This window comes from Ochotona princeps, chromosome 15 (assembly GCF_030435755.1).
Source record: "Ochotona princeps isolate mOchPri1 chromosome 15, mOchPri1.hap1, whole genome shotgun sequence".
NCBI lineage: Eukaryota > Metazoa > Chordata > Mammalia > Lagomorpha > Ochotonidae > Ochotona > Ochotona princeps.
In genome coordinates, this window is record NC_080846.1 from 51,781,456 (window position 1) to 51,806,827 (window position 25,372).

General features: G+C 57.5%; 1 protein-coding gene across 3 annotated transcripts; it reads right to left on the reverse strand.

Moving 5' to 3' along the window:
* Positions 1-779: 779 nt before the first annotated feature.
* Positions 780-25,152, reverse strand: NR4A1 (nuclear receptor subfamily 4 group A member 1). 3 transcript variants are annotated; one of them, XM_058673699.1, is made up of 8 exons: positions 24,963-25,152; positions 16,619-16,722; positions 5,238-6,163; positions 4,348-4,477; positions 3,939-4,090; positions 3,505-3,707; positions 3,190-3,368; positions 780-1,652 (listed from the first exon to the last, which is right to left on the reverse strand). In XM_058673699.1, exons 3-8 carry the CDS (start codon positions 6,159-6,161, stop codon positions 1,372-1,374), a joined length of 1,869 nt encoding a protein of 622 aa, XP_058529682.1. In that variant the 5' UTR covers positions 6,162-6,163; positions 16,619-16,722; positions 24,963-25,152; the 3' UTR covers positions 780-1,371. The 3 variants fall into 3 exon arrangements, with proteins under 3 accessions (XP_058529682.1, XP_058529683.1, XP_058529681.1); XM_058673700.1 differs by lacking the exon at positions 24,963-25,152 and adding an exon at positions 21,334-21,452; XM_058673698.1 differs by lacking the exons at positions 16,619-16,722; positions 24,963-25,152 and adding an exon at positions 8,882-9,508.
* Positions 25,153-25,372: the final 220 nt, after the last annotated feature.

Genomic DNA, 25,372 nt, shown 5'->3' on the forward strand with positions numbered 1-25,372 from the left:
CAGCCGAAGTGGAGCTGAGCCTATCTGAAGCCAGGAGCCAGGAGCTTCTTCCAGGTCTCCCATGCGGGTGCAGGGTCCCAAGGCTTTGGGCCATCCTCGACTGCCTTCCCAGGCCACAAGCAGGGAGCTGGATGGGAAGTGGAGCATCTGGGACATGATCCATCATCCTATGGGATCCTTGGAGATCAGTCTATTAAACCATCATACCCAGCTGACGACTGATGGATGAACCTGGGGGTTACAGGACCTATGTGGGATCACCTGGACAAGTAAGAGCTCTCGGAACAGTCTCTTCCCCTACAGAAAGCTGGGGCAGCAGCTGCCTGGACCCTGTGTCTGGGGCAGTGGGGGTGGGGGGTGAGGAAGAACACTGATAATGGCAATGGGAAAACGGAAACGTGCCTCAGCCCTGCACACACCATTCATCCTGAGCAAAGCTCTTACCGGACCCAGTCTCTTCCTCTTCCTGTTTGACGGAAGTAGAAGCCGAGGCTTAAAAGTTACCAAGTACAGGCGAGTCCTGAAGCCGGCAGGTGGCTGATTCAGCAGCCTCTTGGTTAACCAAGAGCCAGGCCCTCGTCTGTGACCCAGGGGCTCCCTATGTGCTGGAAATGAAGACGAGGCACTCAGCATGCCAGCTCCCTGCACAATGAGTACTCAAGCAGTTGGCGGCATCCAAGATCTGTCCAGGCTCACCTGAGTCTCTCGTGGGGTGATGGGGTTATAGCCGGTGGGAAGAGGGGGGCAGAGGGATGGTTCAGAGGAAAACACAGCCCCAATTCCAGCTACAGGTCTATTTTTTAATCAATATATTAAATATATTAATCAGAAAAGTCACATACTACAAATCCAAGAAAAATACACAAGTATAAATGTCATGATTTTTCATTTGGCTTCTCTCTCAAGTGACAGTCTATGTACACGTGGAAAGAGGGCAGGGAGTGGGGGAGCATACACAGCAGAAGGCTGGCCCAGGCTGGGGGGCCCCGTTCCTTCCCTCCCAACCCCCACTCCCACCTCAACCTCTTCCTTCCTGTATTTACAACAGCATCTGGCTTATTTACAGCACAGCGGTGTGTGTTAAAAACGGTTTATCTTACAAAAAAAAAAAAAAAAAAAAAAACCACCATGAAGGCCAGAGCAGGGGTAAGACAGATAGTGGGGTCGCCCCCGTGAAAGCACGCCCCTCCCGAGGGCATGAGCTCCCCTGTGCAGCCTCTGGGGCGCGTGAGGAGGTGGGCCAGCCTGCAGCTCGAGCCCAGGCTCCCACAGGTTCAGCAGAAAGGGAGGGGGGTCCGTGGACTAAAGGCACATGGGGTGGTGTCCGAGCACGCGCACGCTCGTGTGTGCATGCAGGTGCTGGTGCTGGGGTCAGAAGGGCAGCATGTCCATTAAGATCTTGTCCACGATGGGCGGAGGGGGCACCAGGTCCTCCAGCTTGAGGTAGAAGATACGCTGTAGGCCCTGTTTACCCATGGTTCGCAGCTCAGGCAGTTTGCCCAGAAGACGGGAGAGACGGCTGGCTGGCTGGGGCTCTCCCGACACGGCCGGCTGGGGCTCTCCCGTCACGGCCTCCAGGTGCTCCTTCAGACAGCTGAGGATGCGGTTCTGCAGCTCCTCCACCCGCCAGGGCTCTTGTAGCCCATGCCGCTCTGCAAGGGAAGAGACAGAATCAGTCACCTGCAGGGACCCCAGGGCTGCCCTCAACCCAGGTCACCCAGAGCTTAGCTTTGCTGACACTTCTCAAGACACGCCCTCACTCAGCCCCCACTCAGGGGGTCCGAGGCAGGAAGCCTACTCAGGCTCACTCTCCCAGTGAGGAACTGAAGCCAGGACAGCTTACAGCGCCCAGGATCACACACAAAAACTGTAAAGCCCTACATCTGACTTTCTGACTAGGCTCAGGGCTTTTCTTCTAGACTGTTCTGAGAAGCTGTAGAGCAGAGAGCAGGAGCCTTTTGGGAGTTTAGGATGCCATTCATGGATGATACAAGATTATGAACTTGAAAAAAAAATTAGCCTAGGGCCCGGCGCCATAGCGTAACGACTAAAGTCCTCGCCTTGAACACGTGTTGGGATCCCATATGGACGCGGTTCTAATCCCAGCAGCTCCACTTCCCATCCAGCTCCCTGCTTGTGACCTGGGAAAGCAGTCGAGGACGGCCCAAAGCCTTGGGACCCTATACCCACGTGGGAGACCCAGAAGAAGCTCCTGGCTCCCGGCTCAGCTCCAACCATTTTGGTCACTTGGGGAGTGAACCATCAGACATAAGATCCAGTGGAGGTGGGCATCCCATATGAATGCCAGCTTGAGTCCCAGCTACCCTGCTTCCCATGCAGCTCCCTGCTCCTGCACTGGAAAGGCAGAAGATAGCCCCTGCTGCCCATAAGGGAAACCCAGGTGGAGTCCCTGGCCCAGTCCTCGCCCACCCTGGCCTGGCCCTTGTGACCACTTGGGGAGTGAACCTGCAGATGCAAGCGTCTCTCATTGTCTTTCACTCTCTGTAACTGCCTTTCAAGTAAATCGCAGTAAAATTTTTCTTAATAAATGAGCCTGCTACACATTTATTGAAGTTTGAGTCCCAAATGCAGTTGCTTTGGCAGGGCCAAACCAAATGGATTCAGGGGTTTCGTATGGTCCAGGGGCTCAGCATTCCTCACCCGTACCTCAAGCCGACACCTTCCAGGAGAGCCTATAGAATTCCCTGCACCCTCTCTCCAGTCCAGAGTACCTCCAATTTTGTTCTACATGACTGGGTTCCATGTGACATATATGTCAAAGAAAGGCCAGGGGAGGAGAGGGTGGACTCCAGTACTTGAAGGAGCAGAGACCGGAAACCCCTACACAGAACCCCGAGTCTGCCCTGAGCAACTGCAGTGTGTCACTTGGAGCCCCAACATGCAGTGCTCACCTGTGAGGCCTGAAGCCACTACAGTGGCAACCTCTGGGGGAGGCCGGAACTAACAGAGGCACAAGGAAGGACCCTGGGGTGGTGGAAGGGACGAGGAGCTGGCCAAGGTACCGGCTACCCACAGATCACTTGGTCACGTTACTGTGTACAGACACTAAAACCCTAGGCTAGCCACGTGCCACCTGCAGGCTGGCTTAGGCTTCAGAGCTGGAAGCAGCTGGTGACCCCCCAACACTCCCCAAGCAGCCAGGAACCCAGCCTGGTGCTGAGCGCTCACCGTTGGTAAGCACAAGAGCAGAGAGGCAGGCAAAGGCAGGGACATCGACCGCAAGGCCGTGCAGGGACCTCGAGAAGGCCAGGATGCTGTCGATCCAGTCGCCGAAGCCACGGGCACACTGCAGCCGGTGCAGCACCAGGCCAGAGCAGAAGATGAGCTTCCCTTCACCCGGCTTAGACCTGGCAAGCGACGGGAAATGCAGAACAGAGAAGGGCTGGTCAGGGCTCCCTGAGGGAGGGGAGGGGAGATGTCCCCAGGGCCCAAGGCAGGGCCGGCAGGGGAAGGGGGTCTGGGAGGTAGCGGCCAGCAGCTCACCGGTGGGCCAGGCGGAAGCTGAAGAGCTCCAGGAACGCCGACTCTAGCAGCAGGTCCTGGTCGCCCGGCGACAGCTCGGTAAAGCCAGGGATCTTCTCGGCCCACTTGCGGATGACCTCCAGGGACGCAGAGAGCAGGTCGTAGAACTGCTGCACGTCCCCGGCGTCCTCCTTTCCGAAGCGGGGCAGCACCGGCTCCTGGAACTGGGTGAACAGTCCCCAGGGGTCAGTGTCCCAAGTTGGGGACGCCTGATCCAAGATCGGGCCCAGCTCTCACGGATCCACCAGGTAGGGCTGGGGCTGGCCACCCAAGGGCATGCTCACTTCTCTCTCATCAAACCAGTTGACCCCCAACCAACCCCCCTTTCCCAGCTTGTCCACCCAGAGCTGGGCCTTTCACGAACGGCACCAAGGCAGTGCACCTGCCCGCCTCACCTTGGAGTAGTCCAGCTTGGCTGTGCTAGGCCCTGAGTCCAGGTGCGCCCGCACCAGCGCAGTAAGGAGATTGGCAGGAGTGGCATCAGGTGGGTGCTTGGGTTTTGAAGGCAGCCGGCCCCGCCGTCCTTTCAGGCTGTCCGTCCGGACAACTGTGAAGACACAGGCCGGGATAAGGGAGGGGAGAAGCTGTGCACCTCCCTACTGCCAAGAAGACCCCTCCCCAACCCCAAGGACCACCACCCCACCCCACCCCCACTATCACTACCCACACAATCCAGGCTGCCTCCCACCGGACCTCTGGGGTCCAGCCCCATGGCCCCACGGTGGGCATCCTAGCACACACACAGGCCTGCCTGGGGGCTCCAGCCTGCCCCTGGCCCCACTGGGCTGTGGCCCAGACACCCACCTTCCTTCACCATGCCCACAGCCAGGCACTTCTGGAAGCGGCAGAACTGGCAGCGGTTCCGCCGCCTCTTGTCCACAGGGCAGTCCTTGTTCGCCAAGCAGATGTACTTGGCGTTTTTCTGCACTGTGCGCTGGGTGGGGGTGGGGGACAACACGGAACAGGCTGTCAGAGTAGGGGGGTGCGGGGGGGGAGCCCAGGGGAGGGGACCCATCCAGATCCTGCTGCCATGGCAGACAAAAGCGCCCTCTGTTCGTCGCTATTTTTCTAACATTTGGGTGGCAGGGAAGGGAAGAGATGGACGGGTGGGGGGTGGGGAGTGGGGAGAAATCTTAAGAGACATGGGGGTGGTTGAGGCTTCTGTCTTAGGAGGAAGACCCCCTAGGACAGGAGTTGGGGACCCTGCAGTCTTGACACCTGCACCTTCTTAACGTGCCTGTGTCTGTTTGCCCCTTCCCCAGAGGGCACCAAGGAGAGGCTGAGGGGCTGGGGTTGGGGGTGGAGACCGGAAGCTGAGGAGGCCCCCAGCACTGGGGGACACAAACACAGCTTGTTCCTGGGTCCACCCCCACCCCTCACGAACCAAATCCTCTCCACCCAGACTCTTTGATCTCATGCCAGGACCACGAGTGCCTGGGGCACCCCATCCCACGAGGCCCTTGCTGGGGAGCAGAGCCAGCCAGGGGCAAATCGGAGGCCAGCCACTCGGATGCTCCCTCCTGGCACTACCTCCCTACCTCCCTCCCTCCCACCAGCTCTTTCTGTGGCCCCTTAGGCACCAGGCCACCAGGAAGGGGGGTCCCCCAGCAGGCTGAGATGGGAGTAAACCACCACCACTGCTGAGCCACCAGCCTCTCCTCCTCCAGGAAGCCCACTCCGGGGCAACCAAGTACCTTGAAGAAGCCCTTGCAGCCTTCGCAGGTACGGACACCATAATGCTGGCAGGAGGCGTTGTCCCCACACACCGCGCAGCGGCCCTCACTGCCTCCGGAGGCCCCACTTCGGGCCTTGGCTGAAGTTGCAGACACATCCAGCATCCCCGAGCTGTCAAGATGTGGGGAGGTGGGCGCCAGGCCTGGGAAAGCCCCCGTCATGGAATAACTATCCCCCTCTCGGAGCTGGGGGGTGGCCTGCGACGACGGGAATAGCTTCAGGGAGCTCTGGGCCAGGCTGGGGCTGGGGCTGGAGCCAGCCGGGGGGCTGAAGGAGAAGAAGGCCGGTGCTGTGGGCAGTGGCGGTGCAACGGAGTGAGACCCCGACGCCTTGGGCAGCTGCTCTGTCCATGCCCGGAGGCCATCGTAAGTCTGGCTAGGGGAGAAGTGGCTGAAGGAGCTGTCCCAGGGAGAGAGCTGGGGGGGCTGGAAACTAGGGGTGGATGGTGACGGTGCTGAGCAGGGACTGCCATAGTAGTCTGAGCCACTGGAGGACAAGGTCTCGTCCAGGGGGCCGCTCAACGCGCCGGGGTAGCAGCCATACACATGGAAGTCCTCGAACTTGAAGGAAGCAGAGGCGGGGGACGTGGCTGAAGACGAGGAGGTGGAGGAGGCCGAAGAGGAGGAGGAGGAGGAGGAGGATGCCGAGGAGCAAGGCTGGGCCGTCGGCGGCAGCTGGTAGAGGAAGGTGTCAAACTCTCCCGCGTAGCCATCCATGAAAGTGCTAAAGCTTGGCAGGGCAGTGGGGGCGGCAGGGGCCGCCTCGGGACTGGCCAGGTCCATGGTGGGCTTGCTGAACTCGGGGGTCAGGGGGTCTCCTGCCAGGTGGTCACGTGGTCCTGGGCTTGGCGCCGCTGTTCCATATTGGGCTTGGATACAGGGCATATCTGCAGAGGTTAGTGGGGTAGGGGATGAAGAGTCAGTGAACAAAGCTTGGGCTCCAGAGATCAGCCCAGGGTAGCTAGGCGTTGTTGCCACCCAATGAAGGGACACTGAGGCACAAGGGTTACAGCACCCAGCATCTCCCAATGCCCCCCCATCCCAGCCAGAGTGGGCTCTGTGGGCAGGCCAGCCACACCCAGCCAGCCTGGGAACCCCAGGCAAGGCACGCAGCCAGCACTTCTCTGCAGGAACAGGGGGAAGCTGTGTTCTTCAGGCCCCCTGCCCCTCCTCAAGCAGGGAAGGCGTGGGTGCGGGCTGGGAGAAGGCTGGGTGGGACAGCCAGCCTTACAAAGTCTCAGCCCAGCCCCAAGACCCCACGGGGGGGGGGGGTGCAGATATGCTGTGCCTCCAACCAGATACTTCCTTGGGCATGTTCCCAGGCACATCCAACCATGGCAGAGCCCCCACCCCACAGCTTCCCAGGGATGGACAACAGCATATTTTAGAAATGGAAGAGGAACTGGAGATAAGGTTCACCCCACCTAGAAGGGGCCCCAGGCAGCAAGGCACGGGACTCGTCCCAGCCCCAGCCTGCATACGGAGGCCAGGAGACACAGCCCACACACACCCTAGGCCTGCCATCTGGGGCTGGGCACACGCTTGGCACTGCCTGGGATGCTCTCAGAGGCTGAAAGGAAGAGCGCCCAGGCCTCTACGCTCAGTTCCCAGCTTCCCCAGGGGATCAAGTAACCCAGCAAAACACTTTTAAAAGCCATATCCTAGCACAGGAGGGGGCACAGGCCGGGGGGGGGGGAAACGGGAGGAGACTCAGCCCCTCCCCCACTGCCAGGCCCAGGAGCAAGGGTGGGTCCCTCTGAGAAGTTTCTCTGTTGCTCTTGCTATTGTGCTAAGAGATCTGTTAACGTGAATACAGTGGGAGACTTGAGGTACAGGACCTGGGGGAAGGGGAGACAAACAGATGGAAGGCAGGCTCTGTGCCCCAAAGAATCCAGCGGCCAGGCAAAGGGGACCACCCGGCCCCCAACCCCAGGGAACCTGAGCGGCAGACATGGCATCATTCAGGGGAACCCTGAAATCACTGAGTGGTCACCAAGCACCTCCCTGGAAACTCCGGACACTCTCCATCTGCACCTCCATGCTGGGGATGTGCCCACCTCTGGCCTCACCAAGGCAGGGAGGCAGAGCTGAGAAGGGAAATGGAGCCAGCGCAGAAAGTACCAAAACCAAGGGGACAGCGACGAGGGCAAAGGCCGTCACCACTCCACTCCCCTGGCCACCAGCCCAGCAAGGCTGGCCTAATCTTCACCTCCCTTCAACCTCCAAAGGGTCCCCCCAGGCTTGCTCTACCCCAGCCGGACACTCAGACAATCGACCAGGGGCCTCAGAGCCCCTCAAAGTGCAAGCTCCACCCATCCAGTGACACCTGTGCCCAGAACTACAGCACCTGCCAGAGATAAGGGTGGCCACGTCTGCCCGCCCCAGGGACAGCCTGGGCAGGGATGGGTTGGGGGTGGAGGAGGAAAGGCTGAGCAGCCAGGCAGAACTGGGCGTTCATTCCAGCCTTATTCAAATCCTGTTTCTCCCTTGGCACTGCCCACATCCGGATCAACCCCCACCAATCAACTCCCCCCTCCACACACACACACACACAACACACCCCTTCACGCAGGTACTGAACACAAGATATGGACTTACATCTTAGCCTCACGGAGGGAAGGGTGGGGGAGGGCAGTCCCACAGGGAGGAGGAAGAGGTGGGGTTGAAGGCTGGAATAGAAAGAATCCGGCTTCAGGCAGGTCCTGGCAACAAGGTGATTTGCACCTGCTACGCTGAGAGCAAGCCTCAGACTGCACCCTAGCTTTTAAGACCCAACAGGGACTATTGGAAAATGGGGCACAGGGGCAATCGGTAAGTAGGGCCAGAAAAAGGGGAGGGTCCACTAGGGAACACCACACCAAAACTCTAATGCTGGCAGCTTCCATGCAGGATCAGCCAGAACAAGCATTTCTCTCTCTCTCTCTCTCTCTCTCTCTCTCTCTCTCTCTCTCTCTCTCTCTCTCTCATTCTCATTCTCATAAACCTACACTCCAAGCCACAGCTGAAACAATCCTTCTTGTGTTTGCAGACACCTTGCCCCCGTCCCTGAGCAAACTGACTCCAACACACAGCACCCACAAACACCTTGCACTGCCCAGTCACCAAACTAGCCATATCCCCACGTGAACAGAGAGAGACCTCCTCATGCCAGGGTGGGGAGTGCTGGCAAACTAACTGGCTAAGAAAAAAAGCTGAACCAGGAGGAGTAGCACTGACAGGTTAAGAGGAAAGAGACCTCTGGAAATAGAGTACTGGCTGGAACCTGCGGATCCCAGCAGCGCTCAAGCTGTGCATACATATACCTCCCCCTCCTCTACTGAGACCACCCATCTGTACCCAGTGGCGAGTACCGTGTGTCCATAGGGACCTCGGGAGATGGAACTGGGGTCAAGTCCCCCACTCTCGGGGGCGAATTCAAAGCCTGTGGCTTCCATCGTGCACGTTCTGCACTGGCACCTCTAGCACCCGCAGATTCCAGGCAGATGAAAGTCTTCAGCCGGCTCCAACAACTACCCTCTCGGCGCCTTCCTGCCCGCGCGTACCCGCATCGCTCCCATGCACCGGCTCTTCAACACCGATGCATGCTACCCGCGGAAGGCACCTACCCGACCGGCTTCAGCTCGCCCTCGGCTCGCCCTGTCCCGGACCAGCCGCCCGAATCGCAGCTTTGCTTCCCGCGTGTGCTCCTGCAATCCGTTCCGCACGCTCCCCGAACTTTCGTAGGCTCTGCCACTGGGGCTCCCCGGGAGCGCCGGACCCTCCTCTTAAGCGCTCCGTGACGCACGGGGAGGGGCGGGGGCGCCACTGACGCACGCGGCCCGGCAAGCTTTGGCCATACAAGGGCGCGGGGGGCGGCGCGGTTCCGGCGGGAGGCGGCCAGGGGGAGGCGCAGGACCGGGGAGCCCGAGGGGGCGGGGCGAAGGGGGGGCCTGGAATGTCTGCGCGCGTGACGCACGCGGGGTTCCATTGACGCAGGGAGCGCGGATTGTTTGATCTAAAAATAGGCTCCTCGCGCCCGGCTAAAAATAGCAGCTCCCGGGCCCACCAGGCTCCCCACCGGCCTGATCCAGAACCGGGTCGGGGGGCGCCCTAGTCCGAAATAACCCGGCCACCACTGGAGGGCCAAGCGCGCGAGGGGAGGGCGCTCTCGAGCCGCGGCCGCAGGGCTTCCCCTGCAAGGACCTTCTCGCCGTCGGGCTGCCGCTGCCGCGACCAGTCCCTCCGGATCCCTGGACGCCCGGCCCCGCCTCTGCACCCTCCCAGGCCCTCCCCGAGGCTTGGGGTGTCGCCCCGGGCCGTTACTAGACCTGCAGGGCGGGCCCCAGCAAGCCTGCACCTCCACCTCGGCCCTAGGCGCTGCTTGTGCACCTGACCCGCCTTCCTCCTCCCCGCCCCCCCCCGCAAGGTGTCGGTCGAGACGTGGGGGCGACACCACCTCCCCCCGGCTTCTTCCCACCCCCAGTCTCCCCACAAAGTCTCTTTCCGAGGGCAGAGGTTTGCCGGAAGCAGTCTGGGCCTCTGGCTCCTGCGCTGCTCGCTGAACCTGGAGACTCTCCAGCTTCTTCCCCAATCCCCCTTAAAAGGGGGGAGCGCATCCTAGCTGGGCAATCACGGAATTTTAGAACCTGAAATTTCAGGAGACTGAGCGATCGTTTCTAAACTCATGTCAGTTCTCCCCCACTTTATAAACAAACAGACTGAGAGAAATCGCGGCACTTGTTCAAGGTCACTCAGTGAAGTGGCGGTGGCGCACAGGGACAGAAGCTAGGCTCGCATTCTTTTCACACGCCCCCTTACCCTCTTCCACTGCCCAAGACCTAGGAGGGATCTGCCCTCCCAGGCTTTCCAGCCCAGGCGGGGAGAGCACGTGTGCCCAGGGCTGGGGCCACCGGGTGCCCCTTTCCCTGCTCTGGCTGTCACCCTCCAGCCTTAGCTGGGGGAGCTCTGAGCAGCAGGAAGGACTCATCCCAGCCATTAACCCTCCAGCCTGTAACCCAGCCGAGATTCAGCTTCCTAGGAACCTACACCCACTACCCTGGCTCCGCCCCCTCTGAGCTCCTCAAGTACATATCCCTGTTCTTGCACCAACACACAGGTCCCACATGCGCCCTGCCCTGCTTCATGCACTTCAAGGTGCTTGTCTTCCCTGGCCCCCCTTGCCTACCATCCCCACTCAGCTCCTGATACTCCACATACAGCTTGCCATGTGTTCCTGGAATTTGCTTTGGGAATAACTCTTGTGTCGGCACCACCAACTTGGCGCATCCAAGGGCAGGTACCTGACCTATCTCCTCTTCCGCACCCTCACTGTGTAGGACCCGGCACTCTTTTTACAGTCCCTCCCCATTCCCTTCAGAGATCTGGTCAGACCTTGCCCGCCCGCACTCCCCACCCCACCATGCAGCATACCCAATGTTTTGGGTCCCGTGCGATGGCTCAGTGGCTAAATCCTTGCCTTGCAAGCACCAAGATCTCATGTGGGCACCAGTTCATATTCCCGGAGGTCCCACTTCCCATCCAACTCCCTGCTGTAGCCTGGGAAAGCAATAGAGGATGGCCCAAAGCCTTAGGACCCTGCATCCACGTGAGAGACCCGGAATAGGCTCCAGGCTCCTGGCTTCGGATTGGCTCAACTCTGGCCATTGAGGCCACTTGGGGAGTGAATCAATGGACAGAAGATCTGTCTCTCCTCCTCTCTGTATATCTGACTTTCCAACAAAAATAAATCTTTAAAAAAAAAAAGAGGAAGAAGAAGATAAACAGGCTTGAAACATCCTACTCCCTCCCATGTTGCAGATGACTCAGGACCAAGGATCCCATAAGCTGGGTAATGGGCCCAAGGACCCTACTGAGCAAAGCCATGGTAAGACACCAGCCAAGTTGGGTTCTGCCTCCTCCAGCAAAACCATACTGCAGCTCAGCCTGCCCGTGCCCTGGCATCCTCCTCACTCCCATACTGCCCAGCATTGGCAATGAGTGGCCCAGAGCAGGCATCGGACAGCGGACTGAGCTAGGTAAGGAGCTGTCCAGTACTCCAGCATCTTGGCTGGGCACTTCCAGGTCTGCACCTGCAACCCAGGCCCACCTCTCAGAGCTGCTGCAGGTTGTGGATCCGGGAGGGGAGAAAAGGAGGGGGAGGAATGCAGAGGCACTGGCCAGGCCACGCTGCGAACAGAAGAACTGGAATGAGCAGGAGGGAAAGGCAAAGTCACTGTGGGACACAGCCACAGCCACCCAGGCAGGAACCTCCTGGTGCTGCACCTGGCCTCAGCCAGATGGAAGAAAGACGGCTAAAGGGGTTTGGCCATCCCAGGCCTGGTGGGGGTGCCCTCTGGGCAACATGCTCCAGGGGGGCTGTGCAGGGGTGCATTCCAGCTCAGGTGGAACCTGGGGGACTTTGTCAACTTGGCAGGGACCTACAGTAAAAAAAAAAAAAAAAAACTCGTCCCAGACTGGACAGAGACACCCCCTCAATGGATCCCCTAAGTACAGACTTCAAGAATAAGGTCAGAGTGAACAGCTCTAGGCAGGAAGGGCAGATGCTTATGGGGCTCCTGCAGGTCAGGCAAGGCTGTGGCAGCAGGAGGAGGACAGGGAGAGGGGACAGATAGCGTGCTGGGGAGAAGACCATGAGTGTCAGCCCATGAGGTCCCTGTGACCACCCTCCTGCCACCCACTTATGAACGTGCTGCTTCACCTGCCTCCCACACATACCCACCACTCCTCCTCTCTGTATGCAGAACCAAGGCTTCAGCTCCCTGCCACCCTCCCAGAGCTGGTAATGAGTCACCTTCTGCTAGAGGGTGGAGCAGGGCCAGGCAGAGGAAGGGCGCTGAACGGGGTCAGGCCCTGGGGGTGAAGCCCTTTCAGGTGGGTGTGTCCCAGAACACCTCCCAAGCCCCCGCAAGGGATCACAAGTTGTTTTTCACAAATGTGCAAACCCCAATTCCATGCCAGGCCCCTCCCTTGACTCTGAACCCTATACTGTGACTTCTGGCTGCATGGGTCCAAATCCTTGTAAGAGTACCCCAAGACCAGGTGTGCACACACACACACTAACACGTACGCAGCACACCCTGGCACAAAGTTCTTTGTTTTTGTTTTCAATTTTAACTTATTTGGAAAGGCAGATTTAGAAAGATCTTCCACCTGCTGGTTCACTCCCCAGATAGCCACAACGGTCAGAGCTGAGCCCATCCACAGCCAGGAGGAGCCAGAAGTTTCTTCCGTGTCTCCCACAAGGGTCCTAAGGCTTTGAGGCATCCTCTGCTGCTTTCCCAGGCCATAAGCATGGAGCAGAATGGGAAGTGGAGCAGTCGGGACACACACCGACGCCAGTATGGTGTGCTGGCACTGGCAGGTGGAGGATTAACCAGATGAGCCACTGTGCTGGCCCTAGCACAGAGCTCTTTGTCCTCAGCAGCAGGCAGCTCAGGGCAGGCCCCAGGTGAGCAGCCAGTGTTTGCAACCATTCATCAGCCAAGAGGGGGGTGCATGCAGGTGTGGGACTCAGGGGTAAAGGAAAATAACACAGCCGCCCAGTGGGCTGGCCCACCTCCGCTGAGGAGAGCGCAGGATCTCACCCTACTTTCACCAAAACTATCCCCACCCACAGGCCTCCAGCCCTACTCATGTGGTGGGCAGAGGGAGCAAGGTTGGCCCTGGGAGCTTCCCCTCTCAGCCCCCAGGGCCTAGTGCCAGCCCCGCCCTCTCCCACCTGGCCACTTCCTCTTCCTGTCCTGGCAGAGGGCAGGGGGATTTGTGTTGTGGGCAGGGACGCCCTGCCTGCTGGCCCAGGGGCCTTCCCATGGGCAGCTCTTGGGACCCAAGGTTAAAGGGTCAGGCCCCAGACTGTTGGCCCTTGCCTGGGCGCTGCTGTGACCACATCAACGGGTTATGTTCTAGAGAACAGAACCCTAAGGATGTGGGCAGGTGAGCCACTGCACTGCTGTCCTCTTCACTTTCAAGGGGCATAAGCCGCAAGAAGCATCTCTGACTAGTAGCCAGGAACCCTGGGGACCAGTCCCTTGCCATCTCCCCTTCACAAGGTTTGGAAGTGGCTCAGTATTCACAGGGAACGTGGTGTTCTGGCATACCAGGTTAAGCCAACGCCTGTGGCACCGGCATCCCATGTGGGCACCAGTTTGAGGCCTGGCTGCTCCGCCTTGGATGCAGCTCTGTGCTAACACCCCTGGGGAAGGCCACAGAGGCTGAGGACCCAAGGTCACGGAGCCCTGCACCTTTGCAGGAGTTCTGAAGGAAGCTCCTGGCCCCAGCCTGGCCCATCTTCAGCCACTACAGCCATTTGGGGAGTGAACCAGCAGGTGGAAAAATCTCTCTCTCTGAAACTCTGCTTTTCAAATAAACAGAGAGACAGAAAGCCAGAAATCAGTAGCAACCACGGCGCTGCCCCTTCCCGCCCAGGGCATAGGGAGAGGAAATGAGAGCGTACTCAGGGATGCGGTCCCACCCAGAACTGGGAAAATTCCAGGCTTGGTATACAGCAAGCACTCAATTCATACTCAATAGCAGCTGGCTAAAACTGAGGTCAGCTACAGGGGTCCTGTGACTTTGCTACCCACGCACCTCCCTCTCAGAAGGCCAGAGAAAACCCACACACAGCACAGGGAAGTGAACTCAGACCCCCACAAGAGGAGGCAGACAGAGCTGGAGGCAGGGAGCAGACGCACCAAGTCCCTCACCCCCGGGGCACCCCGCCTGCCCTTGCCCTGTCCGTCTGTCCGGGTCCTGGCTCTCTGCAGGGTCTGCCTCTACCCTGCACAACTCTCCTGGCCGTCCACAGATTCCCCTGCCTCTTCTCCTGCCCGGTTCTCCACTGTGCTCCACAGGCAAAATTTCAAAATTCCAGAATTAAAAAAAAAAACACAAAAAAACCACTCTGATAACACGTCCCAGCCGGAAAGGCTGATGTACTTTCCTATTGTTAAAGTATTTTTAGTCACTGGCTCTGGATTCACTTAGAGACTCACATTCAGAAAGGGGAAAAAAAAATTTTTTTTTAAATTTTTTTGTTGGAGAACCAAGGAGGAGGGTACAGGAGTCGCCCGCGTGAGGAGCTGCTGCTTGCTCCTTGCAGGCCAAAGCCCCTGGCCCGGGGCCCAGGCAGCGTGTTTGTGGCAAGCTGCTTTGGCAGACCCGCCAGCCCTCATTCTGGCATGGCTCCTCAGCACCCAAAGTAGCTGGCATACAAAAGATGACGAGGGCGGGCAGGGGAGGGGGGGGGCTCGACAGGAAGCCAGACCCCGGCCCAGCGCCCCCACCCCCAGTCCTGGGGCAGGTGGGACCTTGACAAACACCAAACTCGTTCTGCCCACCACTTGTCACCCAACAGGGAACCAGCTGCACTCTTTGCTCTGGCCACTCGGATGCCCAGGCTCCCACCTCTCCCCTCCCAAGGCAGAAGGGTTCTGGTATGAGGGTCACAATAAAAAATTAAAAAAAAAAAAAAAAGAATAAATAAAACCCAAACAGCCCAGCCCTTGTGCCTCGATGTCCCCATCGCCACGACTTACTGGCTTCCTCCTCTGGATTCCGCACTGGTGGCTTTTCTGGAGGGGAATGCCAGGGTGGGGCAGGGGCCCCCAGGAAGCACCGCTGGGAGCGGCCCGTCACCCCCAGTGGAGGCCGTGCAGGCCTGCTGAACAGGCTAGAGATGCACAATTGCCTCCACACCAACCAGCGTGTCCTCCTCTGTTTATATAGCAGCAACCAGAGCCGGCCTCTGGAGCTGGGGAGGGCAGGGGAGCTGCCTCAGGGCCCTCTTGGCTGGGACCTGACTTTGGCCCAAGTCAGCAGGAGCCCAAAATAGTCAGCTGATGGAGCCCCTGGTGTGGAGTGTGACCCTGGGCCAGTGCCCAGAGCCTGGCAGACAGGTGCCCACGTCACAAGACCAGTGACTTGAGGACTCACGGGGCCCTGGCTGGTAACCCTTTGGGGTGGCCTTGGCAAGTACGGCCGGCAGGACCCAGCACAACCCAGACAACAGGTAACACCAGGATAGGCTGCGCACCAAGAACTACTGTGTACCCGGCTTGGGGAGGCCGGGTACTCGGGGCTCAGGGGCTGAGGGTGGCGGAGGACACCCAGTGGAGGGAGGCACCTGGCCGCTGCCAGCAGGCTCGCTCACGTGTGCTTCGGCTCTCCCTCTCCGGCTGACCAGGAACACCTGCCTCTCCCACTTGATGGTAATCCCTGGCCCTCCCTGTTGGTGGCAGTGCCTGGGGCACACTCAGCCCAGCTCCTGAACAGGAGGCCTCGCTGCCCAGGCAGGGCTTTCCCCTGCCACCTCCCCGCCTCCAGTCACTCCCCCCCGACAGACCCAGTGCTTGCGAGAAAGGACTCAGGGAGACAGTGAGCTGGCTCCTGCTGCTTCTGGGACCTCTCCAGGCTGGGGAGCTCGGGGCTCAGAGCCAGCCCTGGGGGTGTCCTGCAGGGAGGAGGAGGAAGAAACCACACCACCCCCACCCTGCCCTGCCCTGGCCCAGGGTCCAGGGCTGAACTCCAGATCCTATCAGTTACCAGGGACCATGGTGCCTTGAGTGCCAGCGTCTTGGGTCCCCAGGGAGAGGCTCGGAGCAGAAGCCACTTGGACACCCACACACGTGGCTGTGCCTTCTCTGGGGTCTGTCTCCTGGGAGACCCAAAGTCCAGGCAGGGTTCACCATGGCCACCTCACTGCAGAGCCTGCCCCCTCTGTGACTCAGTCTCTACCTCTGTAAAGGGACGAATAGGCTGAGATAGCCAGAGGGATCCCTGTGGCCACAGCCCCTTTCCAGTCTTTGCCAGGCTAAGCAGGTGGGATGAATAGTGGATAGTCCATCCCTGCCTTCCACAGCCCTCCAGGCCCTGCCATGGGGAGAGGGGAGCTCACCCCCCTTAGGGAGGCAGGAGGTGGCTCAGACTTCTTCCTGCACTCTGGGCTGCAACAGGGTCTGCACCTTGGAAAACAGGTCAGCTTCCTGCTGGGTCCTATGTGCTTGTCCCCGCCCCCTACCTTCCCATCCAAGCCCTGAGAAGCTCATTAGCCAGGCACAGGCTGATAGGGAGGGTCCCAAGAGCCCATGTCACCAGGGCCCCGGAGCCTGTCAGCCCATCCTGCAAAGAATAAAGGCTTCCCCAACCCCACCTCGACTTCACTCCCACTTGCCAAGAAATTAGATTACCCTGCCTCCAGCAGTACCTCCCCACCACCTCTGCAGGGCTTTCCCCATCTGCCCCCAAACCACATCCGCCCCACCCACACCCACCTGTGCCCCTCCACCCCAATGCCGGGGGCTACAGGGTGCCCAGGAGTGAACAAAGGATCATAGCATAACACTTACCCTTCTGGATGCTCTGGGCCTTGGTCCTGGGGAGCACTCATGTGGACAGCACAATCCTGAGGCCCAGGGAGGAGCAGGGGCTGGCCTCTGTCCCTGGTGGGGGTCTGCAAAAGACAGCCAGAATGAGTACCAGAGAACCCTGCCAGCAGTTACCACCCAACCCCACTGCCCCCCGCCCCGGCGACAGCACAGCCGGGGTCAGGGCAAGGGCGAGGACAAGACTGATACCAAGACAAGGACCAGCTTGCTGTCAGAGACTGGGGGGCCTTGGTCCCAGGCAGTCAGCTCTTGCGGGGGATGGGTCTGCAGCCAGAAGCCTGGTGCAACAGCAGGGGCAACTCAGAGTCCCTGAGCTCTCAGCCTCTAATATGCTAAGAAGGGAGCTACTATGAGGACAGAGCAAAATGTCCCTTTTCCTTGGGGGACTCCTGCTCAACCCGGGTGAAGCCTCAGAGGTCCCAAAGGGCTGGGGCTCTCCCCACTCACACCCCATGTTCAGCAGTCCAGCCCTGCAGCCAAAGCAAAGGGGCCTCCAGGGAAGCTAGAGTGTTGAGGCTGGTAGTCTCAGAAGGGAACAACCTAGAGCGGTGAAGAGCGCAGATGAGGAGGGAGCAGGCATTTGGCTGGGCAGCTGAGACACCCACGCTATGCGTTGCAGCACACAGGTTCAGTTCCCGGCTCCAGATTCCTGGCAATATGAGTCCCAAGAGGCAGTAGCAAATGGGTTGCTGCCACCCATATGAGAAACCTGAGCTGGGTAGCCAGCATCCAACTTTAGCCATGGCAGCCACTGGAGGAGTGAGCTGCCTCTCTCTCCAATACACAAATAAATAAACAGATAAAAATCAAATACATTATTGCTGGCTCCCAGACTCCACATCTGAATTCCAACCACACTGTTTCACATCTTGGGCAACTACGTTATCTCTTCCTGCTTCTCATCTCCCATCTAACAACTTTTCATCTGGGGGCTGATATCTCTAAGATTAGCAGTCAGAGGTCATGAGGCGTGAAATTAGTTAATAGGCAGGCCCAGCACAATGGCCCAGTGGCTAAATCCTTGCCTCGCATCCACCAGGATCCCGTATGGGTGCCAGTTTGTGTCCCGGCTGCTCCACTTCCCACCCAGCACCCCGCCTGTGGCCTGGGAAAGCAGTCGAGGATGACCCAAAGCCTTGGGACCCTGCACCCGCGTGGGAGACCTGGAAGAACCTCCTGGTTCCTGGCTTTGGATCGGCTCAGCTCTGGCTGTTGTGGCCACATGGGGAGTGAACACAGATACAAGATCTCTCTGTTTCTCCTTCTCTCTGTAATCTGCCTTTCCAATAATAATGATAATGATAATCTTTAGAATAAAACCTCCCTTTCCAAGAAAATAAATAAATAAATCTTTTTTTTTTTTTTTGAAAGTATCAAGGACTTGGAAGAGTGCTGTATAGGCAAGTGCTACCTTCATGTTCACAGAAAAAAGGACTTAAATTATTCTGGTGCAAAACACTTGAAATCCACACATGATTTCCATAATATTCCTTTTCTTTCTTTTTTTTTTAAAGATTTATTCATTTTATTACAGCCAGATATACACAGAGGAGGAGAGACAGAGAGGAAGATCTTCCGTCCGATGATTCACTCCCCAAGTGAGCCGCAACGGGCCGATGCTGCACCGATCCGAAGCCGGGAACCAGGAACCTCTTCTGGGTCTCCCTCACGGGTGCAGAGTCCCAATGCATTGGGCCGTCCTCAACTGCTTTCCCAGGCCACAAGCAGGGAGCTGGATGGGAAGTGGAGCAGCCGGGATTAGAACCGGCGCCTATATGGGATCCCAGGGCTTTCAAGGCGAGGACTTTAACCGCTAGGCTACGCCGCCAGGCCCAATATTCCTTTTCTTTAAGAAAAAGATTTGTAATATTATTTCAACCTCAGATAGCCTGTATCACATGCAATGATATTGTGATGTAACCAATGAACCAATAGCCAATGTGAGTCAGACTGCTTATGACCTACATCAAAGAGTTGTAAAACATATTATAATTTTAAGACCCTATGCTACTCGGCAATGGGGCGGGAGGGCAGAGAAGTCTTCCATCTCCTTAGAGCATGTGAGAATTACATAAAGTATAACCTATCAGGAACATAACAGGCAACTTACAGACAACAGACTCGAATCAATATTACACAACAGTAAAACTACAAAGGTATATGGGGGGGAATCAAGAGCAATCCTGACAACATCTTAACAGGAGGTCAAATGCACAGAGCAGGGGGGACCCCCAGAGTGGAGTAGGTGGACAGGAAGCTTGTATCCCAACCCTGGAGTCGCTGGATCTACATGAAGGACTATCAGTACGGGCACCAAGGACTAAATCCCAACTGCCAAGGAGACCACGGGGAACTGGAGTGCCTTCAGAGGCTGAGAACTCTGAGGTCACCCACCCCCGTTGGGCTCTACCACATGGGATGGATAAGCCCAAACCCTTCCTCACAGGACCCGAGGTCATCGGAACAACAGCTAGGAGCCCTGAGCGGTCCGTAGACACAGAAGAATAGTAAACTTCCTTCGGGACTAGGGAGAGGAGCTTTCTTAGGTCCTTACTTAGTTCCAACTTTGGATCCCCATCCTCTCTGGCAATGACCATCAGAGTCGCTCCGGAGCCCCCCCCAAACAAACAAACAAAATCAGAATGGACAGAGAACAACAAGGAAAGCTTAGAACCAGACAGGAAACGGTCAGCATGGATGCACATACACCTTACTAGGTAGGACACAGAGATTAGATACTCCTCACTGGGGAATGGAAGATTTCTCTGCACACTCCTCCTAAAACAGTTCTACACCTCAACTGTTGACCTATGCCTTGATCGAGTTATAAGCCAGTTTAGACTATCCTAAAATCTTCCAGGTTCAGTAGAATTATGCTTCAACGCTATGGATTGCTAAATACTAACATGAGGATAGACACGAGACAGCTGAATAGTACCCTACAGCCATTTTAAGGTGTATAGAAGCTAGTTGTATATAAACTAAAATCAAAATGTCAATGAAGTAGTCGCAGGATGTGGTTAAGAACTTGCATCTTGTAACATATTGGTTACTCAATACATGACAATTAATTCCATGTTGTAAATTGTCATTGATGCTATGTTGGGGCTTTTAATTGATCAGGATGATATTCTGCCAGCTCTACCTTCGGACCAGAGATGGTCTCCCCAAGAAACCGTTGAATGTACCTGGACAATTAGGTGCTGGACTCTTTGCTTTGTATACGCTTACAATAAAAGAATCTCAACTGAATTGGATCAGTAAGACTGCAACAGAGTGGAGGAATCCACCATGGGGGGAGGGCAATGGGAGGGGTTGGGGGAATCCCAGAGCCTATGAAACTGTGTCACATAATACAATGTAATTAATAAAAAAATATATATGCCCTTAAAAAAAAAGAAAAAAGAAAAGATTTGGCCCTGGCACATGGCTCAATGGCTAAATCCTCACCCTGTAAGTGCAAGCATCCCACATGGGCGCCGGTTCGTGTCCCAGCTGCTCCACTTCCCATCCAGCTCCCTGCTGGTGGCCTGGGAAAGCAGTCGAGGATGGCCCAAAGCCTTGGGACCCTGTGCCTGTGTGGGGGACCTCGAAGAAGCTCCTGTCTCCTGGCTTTGGATCAGCTCAGCTCCAGCCATGCAGACATTTGGGGAGTGAACCAAAATATGGAAGATCTCTTTCTCCATATATAATTCTGCCTTTCAACTAAAAATAAAGAATTTTTTTAAAGACTTATTGAATTTTATTGGAAAGTCAGATTTACAGAGAGGAGGCAGGACACAGAGAAAGATCTAATCCTGGGGCTTCCAGGATTAGAACCGGTGACCATATGGTATCCCGGAGCGTGCAAGGCAAGGACTTTAACCGCTAGGCTACTGTGCCGGATCCAGAAATATTTTTTAAAAAATTCCAAAATGAGGACACTTAAAGCTAACTCCAGGCCCCAGCCCCTATTCCAAACCACTCGAGCACCTGCTTCTCCTGGCATAGTAGAGGCAACTGTATGCCTGCCAAATATCCCAACATCTCCAGCTCCCCTGACCCCATGAGCTTCAAAGTCCTCTCCAGCCCGGGGCCCCTGAATCCACTCCTCTTCTTCCCTTTGCCCAGCCTCTCTCAGCCAAGGCTTGTCCTCCCAAGCTACGTGACCCCCTGCAGGCTGAGAAGAGGTCCAGTGGGGGGGCGGGAGGGAAACCGAGGTTTCCATGATGGCAGGTAGAGGCAACTAGGAAAAGCAGGGCCCCAGAGGGCAGGGGAAGGGAGCTCCTCTGGCCTGGTGGCACCCAGCCTCTCCCCTTGAAGAGCTCCCAGCACCCTTGGTGCCCTGTGAGTTGAAGGTGAAGCTCACAGGGCAGGACGACAGCAGCACGCCTGGAGCACTCCCAAAGGCAAGCATAAAACAAGCCCCAGCCAGCAGACTATCTGACTGCTCAAGATGACAGCGCCATCCTCCTAGAGCCCGGAAAGGGCCTCCAACCTTCCCCTTCGCCCTCACAATCCCCAGTGGAGGAGGAAGGGGTGGAGGGAGAGCTGAGCGTCAGTGGGAGCCAGGAGTTTCCTCACCTGTGTCTGAGAACAGGTGCCAGAGTCTAGCACCCAGCCGGGACCCGGGTGACTCACAGCACAACAGAACAGGTGTCTGTCTGACTCCATCTCCTGCCCCAGGTCAAACTTACCTCCCTGCCAGTCACAGCCAGCATTGGCTGAGAGCTGGCTGTTAGCCACACCAAGTGCCTTGAATGGGAGAGGCGAGAATGAGTAAACCAAGGCCCCAGGCCCTAGGAGGTTAAGATGAGGGATGACGCTAAGCATTGAGGCTGGGCACAGCGCAGAGTAGGGGCCCAGTAAACCGGGAAGGGAAAGTGATCCTGTCAAAGGAGGCGGAGATTGGGGGCCTGGCCCCGCCTCCCTCCAGCTACTGTCCTCAGGCAGGGCACCGGGTCTTTGTCCCATTTCAGGGCCTCTGCCCACCCAGGAAGTCAATCCCACACTGGGGTGTGTGCACAGCTGCACGCCCCTCACCGCCTGCTCAGTCAGGTTTCCGCTGCAATTTCACTCCTGCATGAGCCCCCACCTATATCCACCACCTCCACCTATTTCCATTCTCGCCAAACTAGCATATGTCTGTACCAACTTGCTCATCACTTGCCGATCTCATTAGAAGAGGAGGGGCCTCCCCAAAGTCTGTGGAAAACGTAATTATGAAAGAGCCACACAAGGATTTCAAACATGGAATGAACCCAAATAAATTTGTCTTTAAATTCTGTTTTCCTTTTTTCTTAAAAAAAAAAAAAAGTGGGCCCAGGGTGGTGGCCTATTGGCTAAAGTCCTCCCATATGGGCTCCAGTTCTAATCCCGGAAGCCCTGCTTCCCATCCAGCTCCCTGCTTGTGGCCTGGGAAAGCAGTAGGAAAGCAGTGGGACCCTGCACCCGCACGGGAAATCTTGAGGAAGTTTCTGGCTCCCGGCTTCGGATCGGCACAGCACTGGCTTTTGCAGTCACTTGGGGAGTGAATCATTGGACGGAAGATCTTCCTATCGGTCTTTCCTCCTCTCTGTATATCTGACTTTCCAGTAAAAATAACTAAATGTTTAAAAAAGATTTATTTGGAAGTCAGTTATATGTGTGTGTGTGTGGAGAGAGAAAGAGCAAGATCTTCCAGCTGCTAGTTCACTTCCCTAAATGGCCATTAACAGCCAGGGCTGGGCCAGGTCAAAGCCAAGAGCCTCATCTGGGTTTCTCACGTGGGGACATAGGTCCAAGCCCTTGAGATATCCTCTGCTATGTTCGCAGGAGCACTGGCAGCAAACTCGATTCGAAATACAAGAGCCAGAACTCAAACCCAGTATTCATATGAGATGCCAGAGTCACGGGTGTTGGCTTAACCAGCTACCCCACAACATCGGCCCTCTAATTCCCATTTCTCCATAAAGTCTTTGGAGTGCCTGGTATAAAGCCCATGCCTGCCTGTATTCAGTCTCTAAACGATGCCAACACTAGTAAGTGCTCCATCAATTCTGGTGGACTCCCCACCCCAGCACCTACACTAGGGCTGGGCTGAACATCCAGCCCAGTGAGCACTGTCCCCTCCACCATGCGATAGATTCAACAGTCGGAACCTATATTAAAGTCAGAGCCTCCGAGTCCCAGCACCGACCCCTGCCCAAGCCCACTCTGCTTCTTGGCATTGTGCATTTTAATCTTTTCTTCACTAAACTCCCCCTTGCAAAAGGACATGGCCGGCAGTCCCATGGCATCCCTTGGTGGTTGTTGAGCACAAGTTCTGAATGGGACACTATTGCCACCGGTAATGTTACTATTCTTTTTTTTTTTTTTTTTAAGATTATTTTTATGGGAAAGTGAGATATACAGAGAGGAGGAGAGACAGAGAGGAAGATCTTCCGCCCACTGATTCACTCCCCAAGTGACCGCAACAGCCGGAGCTGAACTGATCCAAAGCCAGGACCTGGAGCTTCTTCTGGGTCTCCCACGTGGGTGCAGGGTCCCAAGGCTCTGGGATGTCTTCTATTGCTTCCCCAGGCCACAGGCAGGGAGCTGGATGGGAAGTGTTACTGCCGGGATTAAAACTGCCACCCATATGGGCTCTTGATGCATGCAAGGCCAGGACTTAAGCTGCTAGGCTACCGTGTCGGGCCCAATATTACTGTCCTTAGCAGTCACAATGCAGTTAGCATTTGTTGAAGAGCACGCGCCACATCCACAGTAAGCAAGCACTCACATGCTACCTTTTCTTCCACTTCAAGCTTCACTGGACTAGCAGGAAGGTGTGGTTAGCACACACTTTCCACCAACAAAGCAACCATAAACAACAGCTCATCAGGTGTTGCAGGGTAAGCTATCCCTTGGAATGCCCGCATCCTGTGTGCTCAGTTCTACCCCCAGCTCCCCAGCTTCTGCCCCAGCCTCTTGTCTTTGCAGAGCTGGGAGGCAGCAGAGGATGGCTGTCGTGCCTGGAATCCCTGCCAGCCCTGAGGCAGAGCGGGAACTTGGGTGTTGCAGGCATTCCAGGAATGGGCCAGCAGCTGGGAGATGTGTGTGTATTGGCCGACCTTTCAAAGAAACAAATCATTCCCTCAACAGAAAGCATCTTCAACAGCTCGCCCACAGTCACACAGCTAGGCATGGGCAGAATTCCCATTCCTAGCCCAGGTGCTTTGTCCCACTCCCTGGAGGGGTATGGGGTGGGGAGGGGGTGGTAAAGGCCTCAGATTCCAAGGAGCACCCTCAGAGAACCCGGGGGGGGGGGGGGAGACTCAGGCTGGGGTTGCTGGGCCACAAGGCCTGAACCCCTGGGCTCACTCATCCTGCCTCAACCACCTGTGCACGTCTTCAGCTAGCTCATCCTGCCACCCTGTCACCATCACCTAGAACCTGGATGGATACTGCCAGTCCTGTACCCTCATTCTCAACTCAGGGTCCTCACAGGTAGCGGCTGGCTTCCTTGTTAAGTATTCCTCCAAGTCACATTGGGGCAAGGTGGGGGGGAGATGGGGCCACTCTGGAGAAAACCTGTCAGAGACAGACGCGACGCGCTGCAGTCCCCTACCAAATCAGCATGTTTTCAGCAGTTGCTGTAAGACCACCAATCTCTGTCCAGCACGCCGCACCACCAAACCCAAACCCGTCAACTCCCCCGGAATCACCTTTGCGGCCTTCCCACCAGGACCCCGCAACCGATAGCGGAGGCGGTGAAGGGATAACGCGCTCACCGACTCCAGGACTCGCACGCCTTCCACAATCACCGCCTTCCGCGACACTAAAGGCCAACGCCAGGAACCAGGCTGCCCGGCGGGAAACGGCCCAGGGGACGCGGGACCGAATCCCAGCTGAGTCGCGGGAGTCCGAATCCCAGCTGCCCACCGAACTCCAATGGCCCCTCTCCTCTCTAGGATTCGGATTCAGTCCCACCAAGAAACTGTGCCGCGGGACGCCGGGGTCTCCCGCCCGGGGCCCCTGGCAACGCGCATCTGGACTCCTGGAACCGGTGGCCCACAGCCGGCCGGTTAAAGGAAGGAATTCCTCTGGCCCGGCCCCCTCCAGGGCCCCTCGCGGGCCAAACCCCACCCTTGGCGAAGCTGGGGACTGGAAGCGCTGGCCGGCGCGTCCGGGGCGGCCCCAGGGCCAGCAGATTCCTCCAGGAGCCCAGCTCCCCACTAACGCCCCAGTTTCCAAGCAGGACTGCCGGTGGTGGGCCTGAGCTCGTGCGCCGCATCCGCAGGAGCCCCGGTCAGCTCCTGCCCTGTCCCAGGGACCCGCCTTGCCGCCTCCCGCACTGCCCACTCACCTGGCCCAGCGGGTACCGATCGCTTCTGCAACCTCGCAGGCGGGGATCGCGCGCCCGGCGCCCGGGGGCTGCTCCGTACCGCAGGGACGCCCATGCCTGGCGGTCCGGGGGGCGCAGTGGCACGGGTCCCACCAGTTCCGCCGCCGCAGCCGCAGCGCCCCCCGCTCCGGGGCGGCCCCCCACCGCCCCGCAGTTCCGGCCGCGCCCCCCGCCCCCGCCCCGCGGCCGCCCGCGCGCCCTCGCAGCCCCGGTGCGCCTCCCCTGCGGGCGGGCGGGGACCGTGACGCTCGCCCATTGACGTCTCCGGAATCCCGGCGGCAGCGGCCGACGCAGCCTCATCAATGGCGCTAAAAATAGCGAGGCGCTCGGAATAGCCGGAGCGCCCCGCCCCGCCGCACCCCCTTTCTCCC

Bases quoted from the DNA above. Each gene is read 5' to 3' on its own strand.
- NR4A1 (XM_058673699.1), bottom strand. From the start codon at position 6,161: ATGCCCTGTATCCAAGCCCAATATGGAACAGCGGCGCCAAGCCCAGGA. The intron at 4,478-5,237 runs GTACTTGGTTGC...ACCCCCACCCAG, and splicing joins GCTGCAAGGGCTTCTTCAAG to CGCACAGTGCAGAAAAACGC. The intron at 1,653-3,189 runs GTGAGCGCTCAG...CTTCCCTTGCAG, and splicing joins TGCTCTTGTGCTTACCAACG to AGCGGCATGGGCTACAAGAG.